Source organism: Lepidochelys kempii, chromosome 1, assembly GCF_965140265.1.
Source record: "Lepidochelys kempii isolate rLepKem1 chromosome 1, rLepKem1.hap2, whole genome shotgun sequence".
NCBI lineage: Eukaryota > Metazoa > Chordata > Testudines > Cheloniidae > Lepidochelys > Lepidochelys kempii.
Window position 1 is genome coordinate 57607747 of NC_133256.1, and position 24758 is coordinate 57632504.

General features: G+C 44.0%; 2 protein-coding genes across 3 annotated transcripts in view; one reads left to right on the plus strand and one right to left on the minus strand.

Moving 5' to 3' along the window:
- Positions 1-215: 215 nt before the first annotated feature.
- Positions 216-2042, minus strand: NUDT15 (nudix hydrolase 15). 2 transcript variants are annotated; one of them, XM_073344225.1, is made up of 3 exons: positions 1801-2013; positions 1484-1680; positions 216-593 (listed from the first exon to the last, which is right to left on the minus strand). In XM_073344225.1, the coding sequence occupies exons 1-3, from the start codon at positions 1950-1952 to the stop codon at positions 454-456; spliced, it is 489 nt and encodes a 162-aa protein (XP_073200326.1). In that variant the 5' UTR covers positions 1953-2013; the 3' UTR covers positions 216-453. The 2 variants fall into 2 exon arrangements, with proteins under 2 accessions (XP_073200326.1, XP_073200316.1); XM_073344215.1 differs by lacking the exon at positions 216-593 and having other exon boundaries at positions 601-1680; positions 1801-2042.
- A 15697-nt stretch (positions 2043-17739) lies between these two features.
- SUCLA2 (succinate-CoA ligase ADP-forming subunit beta) overlaps positions 17740-24758 on the plus strand; it is a 41041-nt gene continuing 34022 nt past the window's right edge. The window contains exons 1-2 of the mRNA XM_073344238.1: positions 17740-17964; positions 21379-21562. Coding sequence (XP_073200339.1) covers positions 17881-17964; positions 21379-21562 — 268 coding nt within the window. The 5' untranslated portion in view covers positions 17740-17880. The remainder of the gene's footprint in view (positions 17965-21378; positions 21563-24758) is intronic.

Here is a 24758-nt window from a genome sequence, read left to right on the forward strand (position 1 = left end):
TGACTGCAGGGTGGCAGCAAACGAGCCTTCTTTACTTTAAAATGAAAAACAAGAAGCTGAATGAAAGAAGGGGAACTCAGTTTCTCCTGGGCTTGCTCCTGCAAACACGTCCCTCATGAATAGTTTTATATGAGTAGTTCCACAGACATCAATGGGACATATATAAAAGTTTATGGGATAAGACACTACAGTTCTAACAAATACATAGGATCCTGTAAAATAAGATAGCACATTTAATCTTTTTACTTCGAGAACATGTCTATCTTTGAATGGCTCCAAAAGGAGTCCCACCTATTCCTGGGTACAAGGATGGTGATTGTGACAAAGACTCTAGATGTTAAAGATGGTAAACTACTGTAACATTTTTCTGCCTTTGGCAGGGACAGAATACTGGTGGAGGGCACAAGATATCCCTGTCTTTTACACACACAAAAAATGACTTTTTTATGCCATCTAGTGGTGATTTCCTGTGTATCCCCTGAGATGATTAAAGTCTTCTGTAAAAGGACTGTAACCTTGTTCCTTTAAACAGCGTAAAGGCCAGAATAGTTGATCTAGTGGAGGAAATTCTTCCCATTTAACCCATTCCCAACCTGTACAAAAGAAAGAGAAAAAAGTGTCACAGCCTGTAAAACAACTAGAAAGGGGCAATACCATCCCTATACATTTAGAAGGACAGTGCTAGTGCAGAAATTACATCTGCAACATAAATGTAATATCCTGCACTATAACAATCAGAAAAAAATGGCACAAGAAATCCACAGAATTTTCTGAGATATGTGTATCTTGCCCTTTACTCAAAGGAAGCGATTCAGGAGGGACATAATTTACCTCCACCCCTTCCCTGCTGTGGGTCCCATGTTGGCACAGTTCTCTGTTAGCGCTTACAGTTGAGCACAAAGTGAGACGGGGGGAAGGTAGCCTTGCTTTGGATAGGATCTTAAATGCAGATCCCCTAAAACTAGAGCTGCGATTTGGACACAAATCTTGGGATGATGATGGGGACTATGTCAGTGGGCAGACTGCCCACCAAGACTACAGTGCTCCCTACGTCAGCTGACAGCATTCCATTCTCCAGGGGCACCGAAGCTACTGAGACGGATCATGCCAGGTGACTTGATTTTCCTTTCAGCCGATGAGCTCCCTCGTGCTCAGGATCTCAGATACCCTGGGAGTATCCGTTTCTGGGTCTATTTATGTACGTGCCTGCACTTAGGATCTGGTGTTTGCAGTGGAAATGGAGCAGAGGCGCTCCCCCTTTCGTGGAACAAAGGGACTCCCCCTCTGCCGGCGGTGCGGGAAGGCTCCGGTGTAAGGGTCTCCCCGGGGACGCTAAGGGCGAATAACACCGGGCCGGGCTCCGAACACTTGGTTTCAACAGTGGCTGCGCGGAGCTCGTGGGGTCCCGGCCTTCCCCTACCCCTGGGGCGGGGGGAGGAGGGGCAGGGTTGCCGCGGTCCTGCAGCGGCCGGGCCCCTCTTACTCTCGTTTTTCTCGGGTTCGCGGTTCCTGGGCTCGGGCTCGCGCTCCGTGTCCACCTCCCCCTTCATGAGGATGGTGACGTAGTGGTACCGGTCCGGGGCGCTGACCGCGTTCACCGCCGAGGCGAAGCGCACGTTCCTCAGCCGCAGCGCGGCCTCCTCCAGGGTCTCCCGCTGGGCGCACTGCGCCAGGCTCTCCCTGCGGCGGGGGGGGGGGGCAGTGAGAGCTCCGCGCGGCCGCTGACGCTGCGGGACGCCGGGAAGCGCGTGCGGTGGTGGAAGCGGGAGGGGCGGGACAGCGCGCGCGCGCGGCTCCTACCCGAATTCCAGGTGTCCTCCGGGGAGCTGGTAGGCGCCGGCCCCGACGGGGCCTTTCCTCTTGCCCAGCAGGACGCAGTCAGGGTGGGCGGGGCTGGTAATCACCACCCCCACGCCGACCCCGGGACGCACCTGCACCAGGCCACCCTCCATGCTGCCGCTGGCACAACCACCTGACCGGAGGGACACGCCCCCCCCTTGCCGGTCCCCCGCGCGGAGCCTATGGCGAGCCGTCAGGAAGTGACCTACAGCGAAACTCCTCCAATCCAGAAGGCCCCCATGCCCTAGTGGACGCCGTTGGAATTTGTCGGCAGTTTCGAAGCTGCGCATGCGCGGAGAACGAGTTTGGACGTCAATTATTGGCGCCCTCCTGGCGGCTGTGCCCAGGTGCATGCGCGGGAGTGGCAGCGTGAAGCCGGGGCGAGGGCTCTGTGGGGACGGGGAGAGGGAGGACTTGCCAACCCTCCAGGATTGGCCGGGAGTCTCCCAGTGTCGGCATCGATCTCCTGGTGACTACTGAAGTCAGTCAGGGAGATTTTAATAGTCCGATAAAAGTCCGGTGGGCTGCCCAGTGGGGATAAGGCAGGCTTGGCTTCATGCAGCTCCTGGAAGCAACCGGCAGGTCTGGCTCCCAGGTGGAGGCATAGCCAGGGGATCTCCATGCGCTGCCCCTGCCCTGAGTGCTGATTCTGCAGCGCCTTTTGGCCAAGAACCACAGCCAGTGGGAGCTGCGGGGGTGGTGCCCATGGGCAGGGGCAGCGTGCGGAGCCCTCTGGTCGTGCCTCCATCTAGGAGCCGGACATGCTGGCCGCTTCTGGGAGCCATCCAAGGTAAGTGCTGCCTGGCAGGAGCCCGAACCTTGTCCTGAGCCCGCAGCCCTGACCCCCCTCCTGCACCCCAAACTTCTCATCCCCAGCCCCACCCCCCATACCCCAGATGGAGCCCTCCCTCCCACACCCCAGCCCAGAGCTCCCTCTCACACTCTGAACACCTCATTTCTGGCCCCACTCTGGAGCCTGCACTCCCTGCTGGAGCACTTGCCCCCTCCCACACCCCAACCCCCTTCTCCAGCCAAGTGAAAGTGAGTGAGGGTGGGGGAGAGCCAGTGATGGAGGGAGGGGGATGAAGTGAGCGGGGTGGGGGGGCTCAGAGAAGAGGCAAGGCAGGGGTGTGGCATGGGGGAAGGAGCAGGGCAAGTGTGTTTGGGTTTGTGTGATTAGAAAATTGGTAACTGTAGGAGGTGGTGCAAGGCCTGCTATTACTGAGGTCAGTGGGCTGGGACCCAACTAGCATCCAGGCCAGAATTTTCCTCTCAGCCACTCCCAGTGCAGCCCACCTCTGCCATTGAGCAAATACGGGTGCCGGCCCCATGCTCATAGGATTGCCAGGTGCCCAGTTTTCGACTGGAAAGTCCAGTCAAAAAGGGGACCTGGCAGTGTCCGGTCAGATGTACTCACCAGACACCAATAGTCTATTTACTGCAGGGGGGGGAAGGCCCTAGGTCATTAACTCACATTAGCCCCTGCTCACCTGGGGCCACCTCCTACCTGCAGGAGGCTCCTTGTCAGCCTGTAGTAGCTCCCGTCCCAGCCCTGGAGCAGAGGGAGCCCAGCTGGGATGGTGGAGGGGGGAAGAAGGTGGAGGCAATCCAGCGAGTGACAGGGAGAGGAGCAAGCGACAGGGATGGGGCCTTGGTGGGAACAGGCAGCGCAGGAGCAGGGGCCTTTGGGGAAAAAGATAGAGAACAGGTTAAGGGTGGGGAAAGAGGTGGAGAAAGGAGCAGGGCCTCTGGGGTCTAGTTACCAGCAATTGGAAAGGTGGCAACCCTACTTGCTCAGTGACCAGATGTCTCCTGGTACAAACTGGAGAAGGGAGTGCTGGGGCGGCCCCTGCTGCAGGGCTGCCAACCCCAAGGGCGGGGAACCAGACTCCCCACATCATGAGATTGGCTTCAAACCATGAGCTATTGTTAACACACTAAATGGTGGGGTGTGTCTTCCCTGCCTGGCCCAGAGCAGGGACTCCAACTAGGGAAGCTGCTTGTCCAGTCTGATAGCAAACATGCTTCTTTTTGGCTGATTTGTCCCCCAGCCGGTACTGGGACAAAACTGGACAGGGCCTTTTGTCAGGTATCGGGGGTGCAGGGGCAGATGCCATTTTGAACAACAGGGCGCTCTGCTCCCACCAGCATGACTTCATACACACAGTGTGTGCAAGGTCAGGCTGGTGGTTGGGGGAACAGTGCACTTATGAAAATAGCATCCCCCAAGTGGCATGATCTTGCATGTGCCATGCATAGGAAGTCATGCTGGCAGGGGCAAGCCCACGCCATTCTTGGAAGTGTTGGACTGTCTGATACTGCAGGAACATGTCAGTGGCCACCCTAACTTGAACCCAAGTCTCCTACCTCTCAGCTGACCCTTGAACTCAGATCTCCCACCTCTCAGCTGCATGTCCTTGTTTCATGACCTCACAATCTCCTTTTGGTAGGTTGGCCCAAGCAGACAGAGTCCATGGACTGATGACACAGACATGAGTTTAGTAACCACAGACCCCAAGTGCTTTTGCTCACCCTGGGCGGGAACCAAGTGCCTCTCTGCTGACCCCTGACCTTCCTCTTCACGTTACTTCCTGGGTCAGGGGTCCTTCTTCCCTTCTGGGAAGAACTGCGTCTTTTAAGGGGTTGCTGTCTGTCTGTGGATGTTTGCCACAATCAGTCATATAGACCCAGTCAGCACAGTAACTTGGTTACATTTCTCCCCTTTTTGAAAAAGACACATTGCTTGGTCTACATATCAAACAAAATAATCAAAAGAACAAACTATGAAAATATGCAATCCTTATACCAAACTGGTGTCCCCATTGCTAGGCTTTGAAAGAACAGGTCACTTGTCATAATCAAGGGTGGGATCAATCAGTTTTCAGGCACTATAGTCAGTGCAGGTTGGGCACCATTGCCTCCACAGTTGCTGTCCATCCTAGGTGTGAGCTTCTTGATTCCAAGATGTCTCCCATCTGGTCATATGCAGCATTTTCAACATCTGGTACACCCTGTAATTTTAAATATAGCATGCGTTGTCACATAATATTGCATAATATCTCTTAACAGAGAAAGACTGTGAAAAATGTTGGATCAATGCTCAAGGAAGCATTGATCAATTTTGCCAGAAAATGCCAAGACAAAGGTCCCACATTGCAAATACACCAGCAAAAGAGAGAGTAAAAGATTTTCCTGAACAGGTGTTTGAAGATGGTGGAAAACTCTTGCAAAATGTGCAGTGTTGTTCTGGACCATCAGAGGAAATTGACAATTGCAAACCACCTCACCAAAGCACAGAAGTATTTAAAGAGAAAAGCTGCATTGCAGGGAGAGTCACAAAAAATGCAGTGTACACTTTCAACGTGTTTCAACACAACCACAATAGCATATCGTGAATGCTTGGATGTTGTCTGTGATTTGGTGTTAATTTGTGCTGCTGTAAACATACTATTATCTAAAACAGACCATTATTTGATATGTCAGTTTCTAAACAGTTGAGTCAAGAATGGTGGTGCAATTCCAAATCTTAAAGATGTCTACAACACTGAGAGAGAAAAACTTAAGTACAAAGTGAATGATAACTACATGTAGTTATAGTTGATTAAATGACTGATGACAAGGGCTGCACTATGTACTTAACATTTCACTCACACCACTGGTAAAAGATAGAATCGGAAGATTCCTCCTATCTTGCTGATATACACTTCATGCAGAAAACAAATCTGTGTCTCGAGCAGTCATTCAGACTATGCAAAGTTATGAAATTGCTTAGAACAATGTGGTTGTTTTTGATGTGGGTAATGCCGCGTACATGAAAAAAGTTTGCAAAACTGTACTGTCTGGACTGTTTCCTGATAGCATCCATGTAACATGCCTTGCTCATATAATCAGTCTGGTGGGTGGAAATTTTCATAAGCCATTCAAGGATGTCAATGCACTGGTAAAAGCTTTCTCACAAGTGTTCTATATGGCAAGGGGCAGGAAGATGAAGCACTTAAATTACATCAGGCAAGAAGTTCCCAGTGCAACAGTGGCACCAGACCCAGTAGCATCTAGAGGGAACAGCTGGTTTGCTATGTTCAGTACCATGAAAAGCACTTTCAATATTATCACAGCTTTGCTGAAGAAGAAAAGTGTGTGTGTGTGTGTGTGTGTGTGACCACTTGGCACCAGTTTCATTGTGGGAACTTGAAAGAGAGCTGTCAGATGAAATGCAATGTTTAATGCTGAAGATTGTGTTGCGTTTTGTCAATGAAATGTGCTAGCCAATCGTTGACCTAATGGCTACATTTGAAAGCCAGAAACCATGCAGTCTCTTTGCTTTTAAGAAAATGGAAGAACTGCTGTTTTTCCTTGAGATGCATACTCAGTTTTCAAAGGAAACCACTCGAAGGTTTCTCAGGGCTGAAGATGTCAACAATGTAATACTGATCAAAGTAGCAAGTTGGTGTACCTGTTTTGTTAGGCTGTTGACAATTCAGTGGAAAAGCTGAAGAAGCACATCAGTAACACTAGGTCTCATTGTAGCAGCCGTGTTAGTCTGTATTCGCAAAAATAAAAGGAGCACTTGTGGCACCTTAGAGACTAACCAATTTATTTGAGCATAAGCTTTTGTGAGCTACAGCTCACTTCACTAAGGGTGCACAGCCGGCAATTAATTTCCTGAAATGCATAAGGATTTTCAATCCTACAAGAGTTCCTTAATGTCTCATGTCAAGGAGTGTTACACTGGCAAACCAGCTAACCTATGTATGACCCATAACTTAACAAAAGGCATTGCATTTGTAGTCAGGACAATTCACGTGTGTGTGATTATAGGAGAGATGTAGACCAGCAATCACTAACCCGTTCATTAGTAGTAATAGGAATCAAGAGAGATGCTAAATGTGTTTGTCTGTGTACCTATATCCTGTTTAACAATCTATCCAAATTGGTTTGTAGATTCTAAGTCCTGTTCATGTCTTAATTGCCTTTACATTATGTACGTGACTGTCTTAAGTTAACCTGAAGATCAAAGGTATGAGACATTCCAGAAAACTGGTACTATTACCTATATTGTCTTTAGTTTATCTATCCCTGTTATAATGGATGATCAGCAGTTCCCTTATGTAAATCAGTATAACTGGATTACCTGTGTATGCATAGGAAATGGAATGTTAACTTCAAAGGATGGGTCAGTGTGTACTCAACAAAGAAACGTATGCAGTCACATGCTGTGCTCAAAACATCTGACAGCCTGTTTCAGCTATAAGAGAAACCTCATGCCTGATCCTGCCATCTTCTAGTCTGCTGAACTTTAAACAGGGAAAGTTTAAGCAATGGGACTGTTACTTGGAATACCCTGGAAAATGCATGGAATTGGAAAGACCCTACATCTAAGATGCCATTTGGATTATACCCTTTGGAATGATTCCAGAGAGACTTTTGTGCAAACTAGCAAAGTCACCATCACTGCTACAAATCTGATCTGAGGACTGTGCAATTATTTATAAAGTATATGATCTCTTAACCACGCAATAACTATCTTTTATTAACAAATCTTTAGTTAGTTACTAAGGATTGGCTGACAGCATGATATTTGGGCAAGATCTGAAATATATATTGATTTCCTATAGGATTAAGTGTTTGATCCTTTGGGATTGGTAGAACCTCATATATGGTGAATTGGGTTTTCAGTAACCTCTCATCATATAAGATCAGTTTGTCTGGATGCGAACCAAAGGCTGGAATGCCTAAAGGGGATGTGTTTGGCTTCTTGTTAACCAGTGTAGTGCTACAGAAGCTCTTTTGTTACTGGTTTGGTGTATCTATTTATAGAACAAACCACCAGTTTTTGGGGTGTGCGTGCCATGTTTCTTGCAGTCTGCCCTGAGTGTGGCATTCTCAGTGTGGTCCATTCTAGACACCAGTTACAAGGAGGATTATGCTTCCATTCTTGGCTTCAGTGACGTTTCAGCTTTGTATACCGGGAAGGTGGCATCCGACGTGATCCAGAGCACTCTACAATCAGGGGAAATTGACACTGCCATGTTTTGGTTATCCACAGCTGACCATCTTTCAAATTTGAGAACATTAGCATAAATGCTGTAACAAACATAGCTGATGCTGAGTGCAGCAACTTGCTGTATAATCTTGTCCTCTATAGTTGGAGGCGTTCTCTTGTGGAACACAAACTGAAAAAGCTGGCGTTCCTCTATTTCAATCTTGGAATTTAGAAAGACTTTATGTTAACAAAAAATCCATTGGTTTAGTCTTATTGATGCTTTTTTTTTTTTTACTTCCTGTGCTAGTATTTTGATAAGCAGTATGAGAAAGAACCCATAATAATTATGTTACATTGCGCAGTACTTGAGATACAGCATGAACCCAAAACATTCGTTAATTGTTTTTTGTTTTGCACTGGACTTTGAAAAGATGTGAGCATCTAATTTAAAGCAGAAAAAGGCCATTTTGCTGAAAATTATAAAAACTAATCTCAGTTTAACAAGTCCTTATTTAACAACTTTATTTAATTTGAAAAATTGCATCTACTAGGTAACTTTTTGTTCAGGGAATGATAAAGTAGTAGCTACAGTAGAGTCTGATAAAATGTGCTATATGAATAAAAGATATTTCTGAAGAATGTATATGCAAGCCTGCTGAGCCTTGTCTTTCAACAGCAACACCAAAATATCTGCCTTCTCAGCCTCAGATCACTGATTCACCCTGGCAACCTGTTCAGAGTGTCCTGTCCAGGAGCTCTAATTATCCTCAGCTCCTATAAGTGGTTCAGGCATAAAAACAAGCATTTTGGTCTCTGTCTTCCCATTCCTAAGGCTCTGCTGCATGTCACTCACTTCACTGCTGTCATCTGCCATTTTCCTTCTTTTGTCTGCTACTTGCTGATTCCACTAGCTGCTACCAATGTTGTGTGACCTCCTGGTCTCCTTCTTGTTGGTTAGCACACAAGCAGGCAAAGTTCTTGCAATGATGACACAGACACAAGCTCAGTAAACTGCAGAACTTGTAAGGTCACTGGAACTAGAAGTGCTGGGCGTGCAATAGCACCCTGTGGCTTGAAGTAATAATAGTAGCTGGCTTCTGTCATATACAGGGTTTCAGCAGCCCCAGTATAAAAATTGTTCCGGTGCCCCTGAATATGTACCTATGTATTGGAAGAGGAGACAACAGCAGCTCCCCTCCTACTGCTGGTGTCGCTGACTCCAATCCCATTCAGTATTTTGGGGTAAGTCTTTCAAAGTCTCTCCTGTTGAGATTGTTCCACTTGGTATAAAATACCCATCACCACCTGCTCCTCAGCTGTGTTCTGTAGGGGGGACTAACTTGGTAGGGATGCACTTAGGTGGCTTCTGAGAATGCCTGTGAGATCAGGCCCCATGGACAAGATAGGTAGGGGAATGCCTATTTGGAGAATTCCAAGGGAGCTTTACATTCCGAGCTGCTTGGCAGCATCAGGACTTAAGTAGCTTTGCACATGCCCACAGGCATAAATTTAGGCACCTACAGGTTGAGGCAGCAGCTGAGCAAGGGTTCTGAGAGAGTAAATTTTGGACTCAGGCTTTTTAAGTGGCAGTTGTTAAGAGTCTAAATTTCTTTGTGGTGCTAGCCCTGGATACTTAGATTTTTGGGTGGTCACTTTTATGTAACTGACGTCAACAGGAGCTGTGAATGCACCCAGTGTTAGAGGCCACTAGAGAAAATAATCAGGCATACGATGACATGTTCAAGGTAATACTGTGAGTTCCTGGCAGGAGGATTCCCAACTCTCAATCCACTGTTCTTTAGAGTTAAAGAATGGCTGTTAGTTGGGATGGTAACAGGGTACTGTTTCTTATTCTTCAGGAAACCTATGATTGCAAGTGGATTCAGATTTTTTGCCACACCAAGCTGTAGAGCATAATGAGGACAGGATATGTTACTCTTTTGGAGGAGATATACTAAGAAAATATCTTGATAGGATGATTCTGAAATGTACTTTTACACAGATTTCGTTTAACAATGTATCCAATTGTTTCCTTTAAAGTAGATTATGTAGAAGTTCTTAGAAATATGCCTCATTTATTTTTATCTTTCATATTCTTTGTTTTTTAAGTCTGTCTGTAACCCTCTTGAGAATATTCCCCAAATTTGTCCTTACCTTGACCCAGTCTCTGCTAAAATCTTTATCCGTGCATTAATCATTTCCCGTCTTTGCTGTTGCAGTACCTTTTAATAGACTTCATAAATCTCTATTTTCTCAACCAACAAGGATCCAGAATGCTGTCTCAGCACTGATCTCTTGCTCTGGGAAGTTGGATCATGTAATCTCCATCATCTGTTCTTTTTTTACTGGCTTCTGAGCTGCTCAGAATTCAATTAACATTTTCTTTCTTTATTTTGCAAAACTTTCTGTAGGCTCATTTCATCCATGTGATATATCCATCTACTCCTTCTCTTCATTACTAATTTAGACCTGCTCTTGGCCCTCTCTTTTTTACCTGTTCGCTTCTGTAGCTCTCTCTGTTTAAAACTCCTCCTTCCCTAACCTCGAGCTTTTGGGAGATTTTTGAAGCCCTATGGACTGACTCTAAAACATCTATACCTTTGATGGTATAGAAGCCCTGAATGTTACTGGTTCCATGGTTGCAAGCAATACAGCTGTGAAAGTGACATTGGATAAACTAGTAGAGGGTAAATATAGAGTCCAGGCAAACCACAACAAAGACAGTGCTTCAGACCTTCTCTTCTGCAGAGTAGGAATATTTATTAATATTTAAAAGAGATGTCCATATGAGTCATACATGTCAACCAAGAGGAAAAACTCCATTTCCTATTGCACACAGGTATATAGAACTCTTTTTCTCCTCCAAGACATTAAATCTATCTATTATAAAACCTTCCTTTTCTCTTTAATTTATGAGTGACTGTAAAATGTCTTGCGATTGTGTGTGTGAAGGATACCACATGAAAATACAAATTATTTTATTGGTTGAATCTGCTCTCTTCAGTTTTTTTGTGTAGTTATTTTATGGGTTTTGCACAGAGCTTTGTGACAAGTAAGAACATAAAAACATAAGACTGGCCATAGTGGGTCAGACCAGTGGTCCATCTAACTCAGTATCCTGTGTTCCATATAATTAAGGCTGCCTACTACTTTCTATTGTAAGTCCCTGTTTTCAGTTGCTTATAACTTTACCACACTATAACCATTTGCACAATTTTTTTCCATGTTTGCTCTCTGCCTCAGGCTGAATTGTTTTGGAAAGTTTCAGGTGAAACAATTCAGCTGTTTTCAGAAATAAAATTCGGGAAATGTAGATAATTTTGCTTTAATGACTCCAGGGTTTGGAGCAGGATCTCTAAATTGGGCAAGGAGGTGGTCCTGGAGTCAAAGAATGAAAATCCACCCAGATTTGCTGTATAAATCTCTGAAACTCACCATATGCATATGTTCATTAGAGGTTTTGAGAAGCTGTCTGCTAAAATGTCTGAGCATTCCATCCCCAGCAAAGGCTGCTCCAATAGCATGGAGCTCTGTAATACACCAGTCATAGCCTGCACCCAGGCACAGAGCTAGAGTTCCAGATGGAGGAGACAAAGTAGCAGCAAAGTAGCCTCTGCTACTCCTTTGGCTTAGGGTAAGACAAGGTTTAAAGTAAGGGGAAGCTGGGAAGGTGCAGTTTCCCCTTCTGTTAAAGAAGGTCAATATGATTCCACATTATAGAATCTCTGTTTTTTCAGTTTGCTTTTTTTAAAAAAAACTACAGAATTACATTAAAAATATAGGCGAAAAGAACATTGTTTACACAGTCATAACTCAGTATTTACAAAATTCCAATATTAAGGTTGCTTATGCCCCATTAGTTTGGTCCCCTTGTGCTTATGCCAGGCCTTAAAGGAGTGGGCCCTAATTTAGACAGTGAATACATCAATTATCACAACCTGGTGGGGGCTGGGACAGAGTGGGATGACAAAAGGTGAGAAGGAAATATTAGCTATTTGTGCTACCTGCTATAATTCTTTAGAGTTTATGAAATTTATAATTTTTTGCAATAATAAAGGAAAAAACAATGGGAAAACGCATTTTGCCCTAACTCTTTCAAAAACCACAAAAGTAAAATTAAATAAATCAGTCTTTATTATATTGCTGTGTCTGTCGCTTGGTAGTAGTGGATAGAGGTTTTAGTCATTTCCCTGTTCCGTGCCTTAGTTTCCCCATCTGTAAAATGGGGATAATCAGAGTGCTGTCCTTTGTAAAGTGCTTTTGAGATTCATGGATGAAAAGCAAGGAGACAGGTCATGTAAAATTGCTGGTCTGTAGGGTAAATGGATTTAAAAAAATTATTAAAGCTAATGTTAAAAAATTATATAATACATAGGTTGAGACAAGGGTTTCTGTACATCTGGGTACTGTATATAGTAAAGCAGCTTTCTGTCTGAAAATTGTCCATGTTTTGGAAGTTTGTGTTGATGGAGAAACCAATGCTCAGATTATGGGGGGCACCAAGAAAATATAAGGAAAAAGACTGTCCATCTTCTACTGATATAGTGGAAGTTATATAGGTCTGGCTTGACATAAGCAACTTGCCTCATTTCTTAGTGGGCATAATTGGGAAGGGGGATGGAAGGTTAAGTTGTAAACAGGGGCTTGATAAACTATGCTGGAGTCAGGATGTCTGTGCTAGCTAAGATAAGCAGCAACACCTTGATGCTAGAGACTATGGACAAGAAAAATCCTGGCATGTAAAGATCAGGCTCCATGTGAACAGCACATGGACAGAGCATGCTGTACAGGGATTGGTTCCTGCCAAATAACCAATCCAATCCAAAAATGTGTGGTGTAATCTATAACAAATGCAATGTAATATGTAAATGTATATAAAGTAAGAGATTTGTTTAACTTTGGATGTGTGGTATGCCCGGTAACCACCCCCTATGCTTGAGTCTGATCAACTCAGTGTAGCTTTGCTGTATGCCAAATAAAGGAACCTGAATGATGAAATCCAGAGTCAAACTGAATGTTTTGGATCCCAGAGAACTTGATGAAGTGTTCTCCCAGAACTGGACAAGGTGTTCTGGATAAGGTGAATGGAAAAGGTCTTGGAGGGAATTCCAATAATGTATGAATCACTTACGCTGAAGAGTCTCCAAATAGTGCAAAAGAAATTTTTCAAAAGTTAGCCTAGTTATTTTACCTTTGCTTATGCCCTGCCTTTAGCTTTATTACAATTTTATGTTCTATGTAATTCTCTACAATCCTAGTTTTATATTAAGAGTTCAGACAATAGTTCTTCAAATCCTTTTCATATCAGAAAGATGTGAGAATTCCTACATCATATACTTTCTTATTATAGAAAATCCTTTCCTTCCTTTTAATATCGTAATTTACAAAGGGCCCAGTTAAGCAAAAAGACTGACTTCTATGACCTTCATTGACTCTCACAAACTCCTATCCTCTTCTAAGGACCAGAATAATCCATTCGTATTACTGATGGAGTTTGAATTTCTGCCTCTGGTTACACTGTCAGGACTGCCTTGCATCAAGATGTCCTCAGACCCCCAAAGTGGTCAAACTTGATGATTGTTCCTAGAGTATAATGATGTGCACATGCAGGTGAGAGCTCGCAGAGGTTGACTGATACTACCACTGCAGCTGTACAGTGTTAAAGAGGAATGCTTTGCTGTAATTGTATAGTCAGAATGAGCTTGGGCTGGGAAATAGAACTGCTGAGTTTTATTTTCTGCTCTGCTGCTATCTTACTACATGAACTTGGGCAAGTCACGTGTAATTGAATTTTCAAAGACTTTCCCTGCGTGCTTGACAGAGGATTTGGCCAGCCACTTTTGTGTGCTCAGTAAAGGGGAATTATTGAAACAGAATATGGGCGGTGCTTGGTCTTTGAAAATATGTTTTTAGTACTGCTTTCCCAAGATACCTGAATATCTGAGTTCAGCTGGGTGCCAGGCCACTGGGATTTTCAGAACTTCACTGTCCTATAATGCTGCACATAATGCTTCAGGTACTGCTATTCTCTCTTGCAAATGTGAACCTCTGAGCCTGTTAAGAGGTTTATTCCATCTCATATTCAGCTGGCTCTCTGTTAATGTGCAGTACTTCTGTCTTCTCTGTATTTCCATTTTCTTTTCTTTTTTTTCCTTCTGTTTGACTTGTGGCTTGGCTTTTTCCTCCTCATCCTTAGTTTTAGGGCTACCTTTTCACTCCTCCTTTGCTTTTCTCCATGTACTGCCCCCATGTGACACACTGTACCCCATCTAACATCCTGTACCCCGTGTTCACCACTTTTATATGACTTTTATATAATGGTGGTTGAAGCATGAAGGGACATACGTATCTTTAGTACATTTGGCATGTAAATATCTTGCGACGCTGGCTACATTAGTGCCATGTGAACATCTGTTCTCAGTTTCAGGTGACATTGTGAACAAAAAGCGGACAGCATTATCTCCTGCAAATGTAAACAAACCTGTTTGTCTGAGCAATTGGCTGAACAAGAAATAGGACTGTGTGGACTTGTAGGCTCTAAAGTTTTACATTGTTTTATTTTTGACTGCAATTATTTTTTGTACATAATTCTACATTTGTAAGTTCAACTTTCATGATAAAGAGATTGCACTACAGTACTTGTATTAGGTGAATTGAAAAATACTATTTCTTTTGTTTTTTCCAGTGCAAATATTTGTAATAAAAATAAATATAAAGTAAGCACTGTACACTTTGCATTCTGTGTTATAATTGAAATCAATATATTTAAAAATGTGGAAAACATCCAAAAATATTTAAATAAATGTTATTCTATTATTGTTTAACTTTGTGATTAATCATGTGATTAATCGCTTGACAGCCTTATTTTATTCCTTACCTCTCCCCATAAGGGGGTGCCATATCCAACAGCCTCCCTATATAAGTTGCTCTTTCACTTCTGAGATAAGACTTCTTGAAGCTTTAAGGAACAGATGCCAGATCGGGAGTGACTTACAAGAGATTGGTGATGTGGAAGCATGGTGCATAGAGAGGGGTGATAGTGGAAGGGTTGATAATTATGGGAGGAGCAGCTTTGGAAGGACTGATGGATTTTGGTCAGGGAAAAAGTCTGGAACTAATAGGTTTTTGCCCGGAAGAAGAGTATTTTACCAAAGAAATATCATATATATTACTGAGGTGGAAAATTTTTGACGGTCCCTTGCTAAAATTTTGGCAACACATTAGTGTCACGGGAACAAGTACATCCTTATAGAACCATTCTTTGAGCTTCTGAAAGTACCAGGTGCATCCTAGCATTCCACTGAGTTCAACAAAATGTTAATGGATAATGACAGCACATCAGGTACAGTAAAGGGCCAGCAGCAAAACAATTAAGCAACAGTCACAGTGTCCCCTAAAGTAGTTGCTGTAGCAAAAGCTGCTTTAATCCACACTAGACTTGTTTTTGGCAAAAAATACAATTCATACTGTTGTTTTACTATTGTGCACTTTCAGTTGTTAACCACATCAGTTAGTTACAGCTCCAATACTGTTTTCCTTCAGTTTAGATCTAGCATTGACATACATAATTTATGGAAGCAAGCTGATCCCCGTGCATTTTTAAAAGAAAAATGCTTCTTCCAACTGACTTGCACACTATTTTCAGTTCTGAATTTCCCAGTGCATTCTGTCTTTTACATAGCTATGTCAATGGAACTACTCATAGGCATAAAGTTAAACACACAAGTGTTTGCAGGATCAAGTGCCTAGATTGTAAACTCGAATCAGAGGTTTACTTTATTTTTGTGTATTGTACAAAGTTCAGGGTTGAGCAATCTGGTGTTGTTAAACAAATCATTTTAAAAAAATAGAAATAAGGGACTTTCAGTATCGATTTAGCTATTGACGTGATATACTGAATTCAGACTATATAGAAATAATGGAAAAATTATGCTGGGACTAAAAATAATTATTGATGTTACAACTTGATCTGAGTGCTAGTGGAGACCTAGTGCCACATCAGGCTGTTTTCTCTGTAATTAAACACAATAGTGACTGCCCCTATTTCATTTGATGTCAGTCAGAATTAATGAAATATTTGTAACATGCATTAATCAGAGCAGTCTTTTAGCATATGCATAATATTTAAAAAACAAACTCCACCAATTTTACATTTTCGCTCAGTGTTCATAAAGCATTTCAACTCCCCTCCAAGAAAAATATATAAACAAAGGGATCTCTGTTGTTTTTTGTAATAACGTTTCAGGCTAAAGCCTGCTTAAACACATGGGCCTTACAGCTTGCACAGAGGACAAAAAAAAAAATTGGGACTGTAATTTCCTTGGAACACTGAACATATGGTGTCATTTAGGCCTGGTCTACCCATTGTTTCTGTGTCGGTGTAACAATGCACCATCTATTTTTTTGTTCTGTGTTTGTACGGTATGTAGCATTATGGCCGCCTAGTCCATGACCAGAACTCCTAGGCACTACGGTAATACAAATAATAAATAATAATAATATTTAGATTAAGAGGTGTGATGTTTTACCAAATTAGTTATACTGGTACAATGCCTAGTATGAATGCAATTATATTGGTATAAAAGAACACTGTTACTGCTTTTTCTCCTTCTCTTACAGGAATAGCTATACTGTTATAAAGTAACTCTTTACTGGTATAACTGCATCCACACTGCGGCTTGGCATACACTACCAACTTATTTTCCACATTCCTGAGCGACGTAGGTATGCTGATCTAACCCACGCAGGTGTAGACTGTGTGATAGCGACAGGAAGCCTTCTCCTGTTGACATAGCTACTGCCTCTTGAGGAGGTGGAGTACCTATCCTGATGGGCGAAGCTCTCCTGTTGGTGTGGGCAGTGGTTTCACTAAGCGCTGCAGCTGTACCGCTGCAGCACTGTAAGTGCAGACAAGCCCTGTGTGTGTGTTGCACTGCTTTAACTATTCCACTGTAGTTAAAGCAGTATAATTTGTGTGTTAGGCAGTCCTCAATAAAGATCCTCACACACTTAAGGTTATCTTATAAATAATGAATCATAATAATGATAATAGGCCATGTCTACACTAGGAGAGCTTTATCGGTATAGCAATACTGGTATACTACACTGGCGAAGCACTCCTAGTGTGGATGCAGTTTATACTAGCAAAACTATGTTTTTACTGCTGTTGGTTATTCCACCCTACCCGAGAGAAACAAGCTGTACTGGTCAAAGCAGTTTTTCAGGTATAACTACATCTACACAAGGGACTTTAGCCAGCAGAGCTATGTTGGGCAGAGAGGACACTTTGTCTAGCCCTTGATTGATGTAGTGATGGCTGCAGAAATCTGTAGTGTAACAGGCCAAGGGGAGGGGGGTGTCCAGTTTCAGAACTACAGGCCCCCTACACCGAGCCACAGGTTTCTTGCTGTAACCCTGGGGTTGGTTAACACAAGCTCCTCGGCTCATCTTGTTTGCCCTGCGATCAGCCAGGGACAACAGGGGTTTTGGGCACACTCAGCATGGGTGGCCTGAGCAGTTTGAGCCCTGGGGATCCTGGCGGGCAGGTTACCAGTGGGAGGGCAGCCTGACTGGGGCAGGGACTGCGCCTGGAGCCTGAGCTGTTTCACAGCCCCTGGGGCTGGAGGCAGCGCTGAGTCACTTGCGGGTCTGCACCCACCCCCACAGCCCTCGAGGGTGTCAACAGCCGCTGCTCTCCGCAGTCACGGGGGCGCTTTTCATTGGCTTCAATGAGCCACAGGTCAGGCCCCGGTGAAGCCACCGTGCCTGGGGCTAGGAGGCCCTTCACAAGAGGCCCCTGCAGGCCAGTCAATCCCAGCAGGGCGGGCTCCTGAAGTTGCTGGTTCCCCTCGCTAGAGGGCAGGGCAGGGCAGCGCTGGGCTCGGAGGCCCCCCGAGAGTCCAGAGACCATAGAGTTCCCCAGCCGGGCGCTGCCCTCGGGGACCGCTGTTTTCAGGAGAGGCGGAGCCGAGGCCCTTTCTAACCCTCCCACGCTCTATGGTAGCAGCAGTGGTGGCGGCGCGCGTGCGTGGTGACTGGGAAGCTGCCAAGGTTTGGTCATGGCGGCGTCCATGATTTGCAGCCGGGTGTCGGCCGGGCTGAGGAACAACGGCTGCCGGGCGTCGTTCGGTGCCGTCGCCAAGGTGACCCCCCGCGGCCTGGGCGCGCGAGGCCGGGCCGGGCCGGGCAGGGCAGGGCAGGGGCGGGGGGGGTCACTGGCTGTGACATTCCGCCCCCGCCTGCGTCCGGGCCGCCAGCCCCGGGGGTGGGGGGCAGAGGTGCCTGGTGGGGGGAGGCCGGGGGCAGCGCTTGGGGTGGGGCTGGGGGGCTGTTAACGTGACGGGGCTTCTCAGTGTCTGGTTCGGGTCAGCAGGACGCGGGAGCAGCTGGGCGGCGGCGTGTCCCAGGGCGGCCGGGAGCAGGCGGCCGAGACTGGCCCTTCGGTTGCCCGGGGAGCACCCGAGTGCGTGTGTCGGGCTGGGCGGCGGCGGTGGGGGAGGGGGATGTTGACATCTGGCCCTTGGCCGTTCCCACCGCGCCGTGACGGTTGGCTTCTGCCTGCCCCCATCGCTGTGGCAGTGTCCCCCCCCCTCCGCCCCCCCGACCCCAGCTCTGTAGTAACACTGGCCACTTGAGGTCCTGCGGGCTGGTTGCTTCAGTAGGTGCCAACCCCCCCCCGGGTGGGGGGCTGTGCTCGTGCCCGGGTGATGGCTCACATGAACGTTTGTTTTCAGCCTGTTCTCCTTGCTTCCGTTCGCATAACTACAGGGAATTTAATGCAAACCAAAACACGGGCTGGGGGCGGGCGGCATAGCTCAGTGGTTTGAGCATTGGCCTGCTAAACCCAGGGTACTGAGCTCAAACCTTGAGGGGGCCATTTAGGGATTTGGGACAAAAATTGGGGATTGGTCCTGCTTTGAGCAGGGGTTTGGACTAGATGACCTCCCGAGGTCCCTTCCAACCCTAATATTCTATGGTTCTGTGAGGCAAACAGATTCGATGTGTCTGCGCTTCCCCCTGCCATAAATGGAGGAAGGCTGGTGTTACTCCTTATCTCATATTACACTGCAGAGTCTTTGAGGGGCACTGCTGGTCGGTTTGAGAAACAGCAGCTGCTGCAACAAGTACCTTTCATTTGAACAAAAAGAAAAGGAGTACTTGTGGTACCTTAGAGACTAACATCCTTTTCTTTTTGTGAATACAGACTAACACAGCTGCTACTCTGAAACCTTTCATTTGAACAGGAAGCAAAGTAAAGAGTGCACAGTTTGATCCGTGTATGGTTTGCAGTAGTGATCCTCCTGAGATTTAAATAGGCTTTGCTCTCCTTTGTCAAGTTCGAATTTCCCAGGCAAATTCTCGTTTGCTTATTTTAGGCTGTTTGAAATTGCGACCAGGGTCCCAGTGGGCACCAGCTATGGTCACTCAATTAGGGTGAACTGCAAAGAATGGGGCAGCCAAACCCTCCAAAACTGGTAGATATTCCAATACTTAGATTCATGAACCCAGCATAAAACAGCTTCTTTATTACCTTACTGGTTACTCAGAAGTCCAAACAACACAGTTCCCTTAAAGTGATCGAGCTCAGGCCTCCATCCAGGTACCCATGTCAAATATGATGAATATTTTTGTAAATCTTATTTCATCATAGAAAAGGTTCTACCAATCCCAAAGGATTGGACATATTATCTCCCAGGTTAATGAATGTTTCAGATCTTACCCAAATACATACTACAGCCAATTCTTATTAACTAAACTAAAATTTATTAAAAAACAAGAGAGAGTATGGTTAAAAGATCGGTATACATACAGACATGAGTTCAATCCATTGAGGCTCAGATTCATAGCAGAGATGGTGAGCTTTGTAGTTGCAAAGAGTTCCTTTAGAATTTAGTTCATAGGTCATAGCCCAATGTCCAAATACCATATTTAGGGAGTACCAGCATAACTGGGACCTCAGTCTTGTGACTCAAACTTCCCCTGTTGAAGTGTAAGCAGATCTGAGATGACAGAATCAGGACCCAAAGGTCTTTTATACAATTTCATCTTTTTTGACAAGTTGGAATTCCTCAGGGAACAAAAGGTAATTAGGATGAATTTGAAGGATGAATATGGAGATATCCCGTGTTTACAATTCATTTACATGATAGGATGTTCTTTGGACATCTGAATTATCAGAATACAGCATAGACAGGGACTGTTGATTACATTGTCTACCCTACTTCATACATACGTAAATACACAAAAACACAAACTTATCTCCCCACATGTCTTCTGTCAGTTATTTATTTTGCAGGATGTTTAACCCTTTCTAGCCATGCGTCACAGAAATATAAAAAGAATTTCCTCAAATTCCAGGATATTTAAAGATAAGTGTCCAGTTAAAAATCAATGTATTTAAATGTCACTGTTGCTATTAACACCTTAGCCTAAACTAAGAGAATCTTAAAAATTAAACATTTCTTGTACTTCAGTCAGCTTGAACAGTGAAATACCTTTGGCTCCAGGTTTGCAAATGTGTATATAAATTAAACCCATTGACTTCAATAGGACAAATAATGTGCAAAAAGTTAAGCACTGTGCTCTTCTACACTTTAATTTAGAAAACAAAAATGCCTTTTTCTGGTATTGTTGGAAATCGTTCTCTTTTGTGTTATAAACACACATTCTTGGTTTATGCCACCTTTAAAATTTGGAAAAACTACTCTGCATTGTGTCCAGTAATAGCTTTTCATAGTCTTGTTCACATTGCACTGTTGTCAGGGTTGTGTAGTAAGGTCAGAATTCCACCCTCATTTGCTCCGTTCGCCCTCTTGTTTCTGGCTAGTGTCTATCCAGAAACTCCTGGCGCACTCATTCTGTGTCAGTTTCCATGAAGAAGTGACTGCATTGAATGGAATGTCCTGGTTTCGGTCTTGAGCATATTTTCTCTCTATTTGACTTAAATATTTTTTATATTGGCTTGCCTTCTATGCAACCCTCTGATTAATTGTTGGCGCTTGACATCAAGTACTGATAATGTCTAATAGAGAAAGTTAAATCTGGATTTTTCTGCTTTTACGACGGTCTGGAGACCAAGACAGCAATGCTAAGTCCTGTCAACAGTCATTTTGCTAGATTGGTCAAACTCCGTACAACCCATTCGTTTAATTACTGAAACTGGTGTACAATGCCGCTTTTTAACCACAGGTTATGCCTCTTAATTTATATATCTGTTATGCAGAAGTGTTTTAAAGATAAATAGTTAGCTTTTACCATACATTTTGCTGTCTGTATCTAATTCTGTCAATCTTTGCACTTTTTATGTAAAATGCCAAGTGTTAAACTGAGCACATAGGATTTTGCTTTAAGAAAACTGGAAGTGACTCTTACTTTCATGTTAAATTTACTAGTGGTATGGCATCTAGCATTGCGCAACCTTCTTATTGTACCAGAATGTACCATCTCACATAAATCCATTCTTCAAATTCCATAGTTCTTATGCATTTAACATAAAATTTGTGGTTAAATAGAGGACACCCTGTTTGAAAGAAAATTACTCTCTTTAATTTTCCTAGGTACTTGCTGGAGGTCCAGGACTATTCAATAGCCATGGGTTTCAGGTGCAACAGCAACAACAAAGGAGCCTGTCACTGCATGAATACCTGAGCATGGAACTGTTGCAAGAGGCTGGTATTTCTGTTCCACAGGGACTGGTTGCAAAGACACCAGAAGAAGCTTACACAATTGCAAAAGAAATAGGTATAATATTAAAGAGAACATATGTAGTTTAGACATGGAATTTCTGATACAAGGTGTAATTACTTTTGTTTCGTACTTTCCTAGTAAGACACGTCTTAGTTCTACATATCCTCTCTTAAGGAGAGCTTCCTCCCCCCGGAAAAAACTTGCTTGAATATTATTTTGTAGCTGAAATCTTGTTTTATTCATCGAAACTTTCTAAAGCCTGAGATTCTACAATGGAAACAGTGACATCAGCCAGGTGGCTAGTGATAGAGATGCATTGCTGGATCAAATCATGTGCCTGAGACTCACATGGGGAGGATCTTAGTCCTTATGTATGGAAAGCAGGGCTCAGTGGCACTCCTATTTCTTGCCCCCGACTCTGTGGGAAGGGTCTTCACACAGTTTAACATCTGTGGCTGGAATGGGTTAGGGTGGGGTGGGTAACAAGGGAATATGTTTTTCCGTCATTTTCCCCTGGGCCCTTCATAATTTCTCTGAGAGAGCTAATGCATCATAACTTTTACACCTCTCCCATCCCCCCAGATAGATCCAGGGAAAGACATGGCTGGAGGGCTTGTGGTGGGGGGCAGGGGGAGCCACTGCAGGTGAAAATGTTCTTTGCATGGGTGGTCCAGGCCTCATTGATCATGAGGGCATTACCAGGTTTGCATGCAACATTTTTGCAATGGGAGTAAGGGCAAAAATCTGTCCTTCCAACAGGACAATGTGTTCCTTGAGTTCTTCTCAGTTTTCCTTGCAAAAGTCCCCTTCAACTGCTTTTGTTCCAGAGGGGGCCACTGTATGTAGCGTTGTTGTGGAAGGTGCGCTGAATTCCCAGGGTTTGAAGAGAACCAATTTGTTTGAACTCTGCAACTTAGTTACTTTTTTGTTTGCAACCTTTCTCATAGTACATTATGGTCATTCATTATCTGAGAATGGTCAATTGTTAAGCTCTTTCTAGGTTACTAGTTGTCAAAAAAAACTATGCCAATACATTGTTCTAAAGGTAACTTTCTGTAGGCTTGCTCTTTCTGAGTTGACTTGACTTTTGTGTCACACTGACTTGCTACTTTAATCTACCCATGTCTCTTGTTAAATATGTGTGTGTGTGTGTATATATATATGTATTTCTGATTTGATTTTGATCTCCCTTCTGCATTGTTTCAGCAATGATTCTTTATTAATTTGCATGAAATAAGCTCTCTAATTTGAAAGATCATGTTGTAGACTTGCATCAGTCAGGGTTTAATGCAGAAAAGGATTTGCTGATTCCACTACCATATGTAGGAGGTCTAGATATATCTTCAACTTGCTGCAGCAGAGATGGTTCCTCAATCTTTATTTCTTAGACAAAGATAACTGCTTGTGTCTGGACACTGAACTCTGTGGTGCTTAGGTTTATTGCAAGTAATAAGATCTACAAATAACTTTTTTTTTTTTTCAGAGCAAGTGGTGCTGTGTTAAGATGTATGAAGCTTTTGAAAGACTCCCTTCCCTCTCCCCCCCCCCCCCCCGCCGTAGGTCTGATATACTGGAAATTCAGGTCTTGTCTATCCTGTTTTTTTCTGAGCCGCATTTGTCTCTTCGGAAGTTAATATGTGGCACCGACTCTGGGGCCGGAGCTACAGGCGCCAACTTTCCAATGTGCTGGAGGGTGCTCACTGCTCAACCCCTGGCTCTGCCACAGGCCCTGCCCCCACTCCTTCCCTTCCCGCCCCTGAGCCTGCCATGCCCTCGCTCCTCCCCCTACCCCCCCAGAGTTGCTGGGAGCGGGGGGAGGGGTGGAGCTGATTGGGTGGTCGGTGGGGGCTGCTGACGTATTACTGTGGCTCTTTGGCAATGTACGTTGGTAAATTCTGGCTCTTTCTCAGGCTCAGGTTGGCCACCCCTGCCTTAAACTGACAGAAACGCTCACTGAATTCTGTGAAGGAGCTACAGATAGGACGTAATCTTTAAACCCAAAAGTAGTCTCTATGGGAATCAAGCCGACAAACATCAGCTTACCACGAGAGTGGTGGTGGCAGTACAGTAGTAGTATTTTGTGGGAGTTTAGCCCTTTTAAATGGACATTACTTGAGGAACTGTTTAGTAAATCTGATAAATGTGATCATTACAATAAGATCTTTTGCCACTTCACAGAATTCAATGAGTCTTTTGCTCACTTGTGTAATAAAATTAAAAAGGAGTGTTATGGAAGAGGAAATAGTTTAGTTAAGAGTTGGGAAAATATTTTATTTATTCTGTTACCAGCAGTTTTACTATGTTCAGACTTTTTAAATGTTATACAGTATTTCACTTTCCCACTTACAACTACTGCCCAAACAAACATGGTGTATTGTCAGTTGACAGGTAACCTGATCCAATAATGTAATTAGCAACAGCTATGTAATATAAACTGTTTTCCAGCTTCATGTACATTGAGCATGATGCTGCATAGCCTTGTTTTGTATCCAGTGTAATTTTTCAAAGGAAGGATGAAGAATAATTATTTATAGTATTGTAGCACCTAAAAGCCTTAGTCATGAACCAGGATATCCTAGTGCTCAGGCCTATGCATATGGTATGTTGCAAACAGGGCAAATTTCTGAACTGAAGGTTAGGAAGGATGTATAAACACATTTTCCAAATCATGTGATGTGTTAGAGAAAATTTAATTTAAAAAATTAGTTCTCATTTAAAGTAACTTTTAAGATTTCCTTGTGTATTTGGAGTCAGATTTTCTTACTATTTACTAGAGATAGCAGTAAGACTTTACTTCTGTTAACAATGCAGAACCAACTGATGTACAAAGTACAAGCTGAATTCTGTTTTGTTTCATATATGTACAAAATTGTTAAGTTTAATTTGCAGGACCAATCTCCTCCCATCCTCCCCTCACCCCCTTAAGCCAGTGCAATCCCAGTAAAGACAATGGGGTTGCCAGGCTTATTTTAGGGCAGAACTTGGCCTGCAGAGTCTGTTACTAGCATTATTTCAAACAGAAAAAAAATCTCTTCACTTTCAAACTAAGCTAACCTGATACAGAATCATTGAGGCACTATGTGAAACATCTCCACTAAAAAACATTCTCCAGTGATTTATTGTGTTTTTGTCTTTCTAGAAATTCCCTCATTCCTCCTAAATAAGCAAATAAATTAATATGCCAAGACATAAAGACAGGGCTTGCCCCTCTCTGAAGTCCCCCCCCTCCCCCAATTAATAAACTCTGGAT